The 6,252-nt window shown below is 49.5% G+C and overlaps 1 protein-coding gene across 5 annotated transcripts in view; it reads right to left on the minus strand.

Annotated features, from left to right (window-relative positions):
* Positions 1-6,252, minus strand: part of LOC134933418 (matrin-3-like) — a 274,209-nt gene that overhangs the window by 202,076 nt on the left and 65,881 nt on the right. For 4 of the 5 annotated variants that reach the window (XM_063928614.1, XM_063928613.1, XM_063928611.1 and 1 more), the window contains exon 7: positions 2,949-3,074. The exons of the other annotated variant lie outside the window; for it this stretch is intronic. In XM_063928614.1, coding sequence (XP_063784684.1) covers positions 2,949-3,074 — 126 coding nt within the window. The remainder of the gene's footprint in view (positions 1-2,948; positions 3,075-6,252) is intronic. 5 annotated transcript variants of the gene reach the window in all.

Raw genomic sequence — 6,252 nt, forward strand, 5'->3', positions numbered from 1 at the left:
TGTGTGCGGAAGAACTGCTGTGGCCGTCGCCATGTGAGGAGGGCGGCTGAGTGGGGAGAGCAGCGGCGGGACAGGCGGCTAAGTGGAGCGAGCAGCGGCGCTAAGCGCTAACAATGTCCCCACACCTCGGGGCGGCAGCGGGAGCTGACCGCCCCGTTCACATACCTTTATCCTGCAGCTTGTGAGGAGGCTCCGACAGGGCTTCTGAACAAGCGCCGGCCAGCCTGTGCAGGAGGCTGTGTGTGTGCTCTTTCAGAGAGGCCCGACACGCCCCTGTTGCTATCAGCAGCTGTACTATCCCTGACCCTGCCTTTTGGAAGGGGGAAAGGGATGTAAAATAGAAAAAATAAAATCAAATAAAAATAAAAATTCTTCAAAGTAATCGTGACTTGAGTCACAGAGCTGTTGCTACGTCGAGCACAGAAAAAACACTGAGAGGTACTCGGGGATATGGAGGGGTGGAGTGTTCTAAATTTAAATATTCAGTGCTGTTCCTACGGAAGCCCGTCCATATCCCAAGAGTACTCCAGTGACCCCTAGTGGATGATAAAGAAATGGCGGCAGTGTGCTGAGGGAGATGGCCCCGCCCCTTTTCAGGCGGACTTCTCCCGCTTTTACTGGAATACTGGCAGGGGTATTTTTTTACATCTATATAGCCTCTAGGACTATATATGATGTAGATTTGCCAGCCAAGGTGTCATATTGCCCTCAGGCCCCCCCCCCCAGCGCCCTGCACCCATCAGTGACCGGAGTGTGAGGTGTACATGAGGAGCAATGGCGCACAGCTGCAGTGCTGTGCGCTACCTTGGTGAAGACCGAAGTGTTCTGCCGCCGATTTTCCGGACCTCTTCTTGCTTCTGGCTCTGTAAGGGGGATGGCGGCGCGGCTCCGGGAACAAACACCAAGGTCGGGTCCTGCGGTCGATCCCTCTGGAGCTAATGGTGTCCAGTAGCCTAAGAAGCCCAAACTACCACCTGTTAGGTAGGTTCGCTTCTTCTCCCCTTAGTCCCTCGCTGCAGTGAGTCTGTTGCCAGCAGATCTCACTATAAAAGAAAAAATCTAAATATACTTTCTTTCTAGGAGCTCAGGAGAGCCCCTAGTGTGCATCCAGCTCAGCCGGGCACAAGATTCTAACTGAAGTCTGGAGGAGGGTCATAGTGGGAGGAGCCAGTGCACACCAGTTAGACCTAAAGCTTTCTTTATAGTTGTGCCCAGTCTCCTGCGGAGCCGCTATTCCCCATGGTCCTTACGGAGTCCCAGCATCCACTTAGGACGTCAGAGAAAATATTTTAAAATTGCCAAGGCACACCATCAGTTCCCCACAGATTGTTTTTTTTTTTTTACTGAGGGCCAAACAAAAACACACACATACATTGGCCTACACAGAAAAAACAATCACATTGCTCCCCACATAAATACTATTACTCCCCACATAAATTATTCACATTGTTCCCCCCCATAAATCCTATTGCTCCCCACAGGAGAAATAACATAACAAATATTAGCCCCTACCGGTCAGCTGTCCACCTCCCTGTCCCTCAGTGGCGGGGGTTGTTCATAGTGGAGTGCTCAGAATACTGAGCAGTGGGCGGTTGGGCAGGTGTGGATGTGGGTGGGCAAGGAAAGCTGTGGATGTGGGTGGGCAAGGAAAGCTGTGGATGCAGGCAGGAACATGTGTATGCATTTGGGTGCGCTGGTAGGGTGGTGAGTCACGGTGGCCGTGACCTATGATATCACACCGCCGCGTCATCGGAGGCATATGTCACGGCCGGAGCATGACTAATCCTCTAAGAAGGGCCCGGGCCAACAGTTCACTCTGAATGTGCAGGAAGCTGCTCTGGCTCCGCGGTACACCTTTCAACTGGTCACGGCACACTAGTGTGCCACGCATACTGGTTGAAAAAGCCTGCTATAGGAGGTTGGTTGGTTGGGGCCCCACAAAGCCCTGATCTCAACATAATCAAGCCCGTCTGGGATCACATGAGGAGACAGAAGAATTTGAGCAAGCCTACATCCACAGAAGATCTGTGGATAGTTCTAGATGTTTGGAACAACTTCCCTGCTGAGTTACTTCAAAAACTATGTGAAAGTGTACCTAGAAGAATTGATGCTGCTTTGAAGGCAAAGGGTGGTCACACCAAATATTGATTTGATGTAGATTTCTTCTGTTCATACACAATTTACATTATATATAGACAGTGCTCTCCGACATCTACAGTGTATTGGCAGGGCTCCAGCTACGCTGTGCGACAATGCCTTCTGGGTCAGACTCGCAAGATTCAGCCGTCTGCAGCATACAGAATCAGCGTTCACCGGCGGGTCCCACCTCTCAATCCAACAGCAGCAGAGGGTGCACCGCAGAGCTGTTGGATGAGCAGCGGTCACACTTGGATCCCGCTGTGAACCACACAGGTGCTGTACAGGCAGGGCTTGGAGCCTGGTGTCTCCATTGCCTCTGGGAGTTCCGCCCCTGCTCGATGGGCAGTTTCTGTCCTCTCCTTTGGACACCTGTGTTACGGTTTGACAGGTGTACTGCCACTGTGGAACTCCTCACCTGAATACAGATGTGTCCACTTAAACCTTTCCTTTTTTGCTTCATTTGGCACGACATGGAATAGCACAGCTAGCCATTGGATAGATTCTGAATTAAAAAAAAAAAAAAAAGTCTACCAAATAAGAGTTTGTAGAAACTAGCAGATTAAAGTAGCACATTAAGAAAAACCAAAATGTAGCTAAGTCACAAAGTCAACAGCGTGCCAAAACGTGTCATATGGCTAGATTACAGGAAAGGTGTATGTGGACACATCTGAACAAGCTATGCTTGCGTGCATTTCATTAAATGGCCTGCATCGTCCCACATTCCTCCTATCTTCCATATGTTCTATTTCATACATTGCACCAACTGCAGTCAGAAAGCGCACTAAGCGAGCATTTACTAATGTACATACCTCATTCTTATCATTTAGAATCAAAAAGTTGCTAATCACACCAAATGGCTCTGCAAGTTTCAGAAGCTCAAACTTCAATCTCTTTCCCTTCTCAAAGCCTTTGACAAGAACCACTCTGCTAAGTTCCTGTTGGGAGAAGAAAAGAAATACATTAACTTTAAGACCATCTATTAGTGGTGGATTCAGATTTCCATGTTGTGAAAGGAGGAGCGTAAATGCAAAAAAATAAAGATTTATGGTAAGAACTTACCTTTGTTAAATCTTTCTGTGAGGTACACTGGATTCCACAGGGAATATCAGGGTGTACAGTAGGATCTTGATCCAAGGCACCTACAGGCTAAAAGCTTCGACTGTTCCCAAGATGCATAGCGCCGCCTCCTACATAACCCTGCCTCCGTGTACAGGAGCTCATTTTGTTAACCATTCCACTGCAGTAGCAGGTAAGAGACAGTAAACAGCCACAAAAACCACATTCTCATGACAGGAGAAGGTATCAGCGGCTAATGCCATACCAACCCAAAGAAGCTAAGTGCGTCAGGGTGGGCGCCCTGTGGAAGCCAGCATACCTCGCAGAAAGATTTAACAAAAGATAAGTTCTTACCATAAATCCTTTTCTCCAGTGGGGTACACTGGTATTCCACAGGGAACATCGGGGATGTCCTAAAGCAGTTCCTTATGGGATGGGACGCACTGTAGCAGGCACAAGAACCCTGTCTCCAATGGAAGCATCCTGGTTGGCGGAAGTATCGAACCTAATGATCGTGTTCACCGAGGACCACGTAGCCGCCTTGCACAATTATTCAAGGGTCGCACCGCGGCGAGCCGCCCAAGAAGGTCCAACAGACTGAGTAGAATGGGCTTTGATGGTAGCAGGAGCTGTAAGACCAGCCCTCACATAAGCACGTGCAATAACCATTATAATCCATCTGGCCAAGGTCAGCCATGTTTGTGAAAACCAAACAGAACAAAGAATCAGACCTCCAAACGGAGGCTGCCCTCTTCACATAGATACGGAGAGCCCGTGCCACATCCAAAGACCGCTCTTTGGAGGACAACTGAGGAGAACTAAAGGCCAGAACCACAATCTACTGATTAAAGTGGAAGGTAGACACCACCTTAGGTAGATAACCAGGGCGCGTTCTAAGAACCACCCGGTCACAGTGAAAAATCAGATGGGTGCCTTATCCTGTAAGTTCCCCTAAGTCTGAGACCAGTCTAGCAGAGGCAATAGCCAGCAGAAACAAGACCTTAAGAGAAAGCCAGGTCCGCAGATGCAAGAGGTTCAAACGGACACTCTTGCAATGCCTCCAGAACCACCGACAAATCCCAAGGGGTCACAGGAGGGACATAAGGAGGTTGAATCCGCAAAACACCCTGAGTGAAAGTATGAACATCAGGCAGAGTTGCAATTTTTCTCTGAAACCATACCGACAAGGCAGAAATATGAACCTTGAGGGAGGCCAGACAAAGGCCTAAGTCCAGACCCTGTTGTAGGAAGGCCAAAAAGTTTGGCCGTACTAAACTTGTAAATGTCATGATTGTTAGATGCGCACCAAGCAAAGTAAGTATTCCAGACCCCATGGTAAATCAGAGCAAAAGTTGGCTTACGGGCCTTTAACTAGTTTGAATGACCGCCTCAAAAAAATCCTTTGGCCCTCAGTACGGAAGCTTCAAGAGCCACGCCGTCAAAGCCAGTCAGGCCAAATCCTGGAAGATACAAGGGCCCTGAACGAGGTGGTCTGGTTGCTGTGGAAGTAGGAGGGGACGCTCTAGCGAGAGGCCCTGCAGATCTGAGAACCAATGGTGTCTGGGCCACGCTGGAGCTATGAGAAATAGAATTCCTCCTTCCTGCTTGAACATCCGAATTACTCTCGGCAAGAGTGAAACCGGAGGGAACACGTACAGCAGCCGAAAGCTCCATGGAATTGCCAGTGCGTCCACAAACGCTGCTTGAGGATCCCTTGTTCTTGCTCCGAAGACCGGAACCATGTGACTGTGTCGAGACGCCATCAGGTCTACGTCTGGTAGGCCCCACCTCGTCCAGTAGGAGTTGAAATACTTCTGGATGAAGGCTCTCCGGCGTGTACGTCCTGACTACTGAGGAAGTCCGCTTCCCAGTTGAGGACCCCCGGAATGACCACTGCAGATATGACTGGCAGATGGCGTTCCACCCATTGAAGAATCCCATGCGGCTTCGAGTGCCGCATTGATGATTTATGTACGCCACCGTGGTGGCGTTGTCCGACTGTACTTGAACAGGCCGGTAAACTGTATAAGTCGTCCTCCCACCCTGGGATCCCCTAGGAGGCCCACCATATGCCCCAGGCTTGTTACATTTGGAAGCAGGCTGACGGGCAGCTCAGGCACGTTTAGGCTTGGGGGTTTTGAAAGTGCAAGACTGTTTCGGTTACGCCTGACCCTTTGCTTTACCTGGAGGTCGAAGGGAACGAAAGGAAGTACTCTTAGCCTTTGGTGCCGAAGGAGCAGTACTAAGAAGACATGCAGCTTTAGCAGACGCTAAGTCAGCAACAATCTTGTCGAGATCCTCAAAGAGGATGTCTCCTTTAAACGGGAGCACCTCCAGGGTTTTCTTAGAGTCCAAGTCCACTGACCAGGACCGCAACCAGAGAATACGGAGAGCCAAAATGGATGTCGTAGCAGCGAACACCTGAAGCAGTTTCTTTAATGTGATGAGATGCAGTGACAACATAAGAGACAATGTCTGGCATGTTCAGGAAAATTGGACGGAAACTCAGCCTCTGTTCCCTGACCCCACACCTCAATAGCTTCTGCGGCCCAAGTAGCCGCAATGGTGGGCCTATGTGCAGCCCCTGCAAGGGTATAGCTTTCAAGCAACCCTCCACACGCTTATCCGTCGGCTCCTTGAGAGAAGTGATGATAGTGACAGGCAGAGCAGATGACACCACTAGCGGTGGCGTTTCCCAATTTTTGCTCAACTCTGCCGCAAGGGGACAGCAAGCTAGCATCTTCTTGTGCATGGTGAATTTCTTTCATGCGTTCTCCCAGGATTCCTGACATATGTCAACAAAATGGTCAGAATGAGGTAAAAATAGGATTTTGGTTACCTACCGGTAATTCCTTTTCTCATAGTCTGTAAAGGATGCTAGGGTCCACATTAGTACCATGGAGTATAGACTGGTCCACTAGGAGCCATTGGCACTTTAAGAGTTTGACTGTGGGCTGACTCCTCCCTCAATGTCCCTCCTACCAGACTCAGTCTAGAAACTGAGCCTGAGGAGACGGACATCTTCGAGAGAAGGATTTAACACAGATAGAGGCGAGA

This window comes from Pseudophryne corroboree, chromosome 6, assembly GCF_028390025.1.
Source record: "Pseudophryne corroboree isolate aPseCor3 chromosome 6, aPseCor3.hap2, whole genome shotgun sequence".
In the NCBI taxonomy this organism is placed as follows: Eukaryota; Metazoa; Chordata; class Amphibia; order Anura; family Myobatrachidae; genus Pseudophryne; species Pseudophryne corroboree.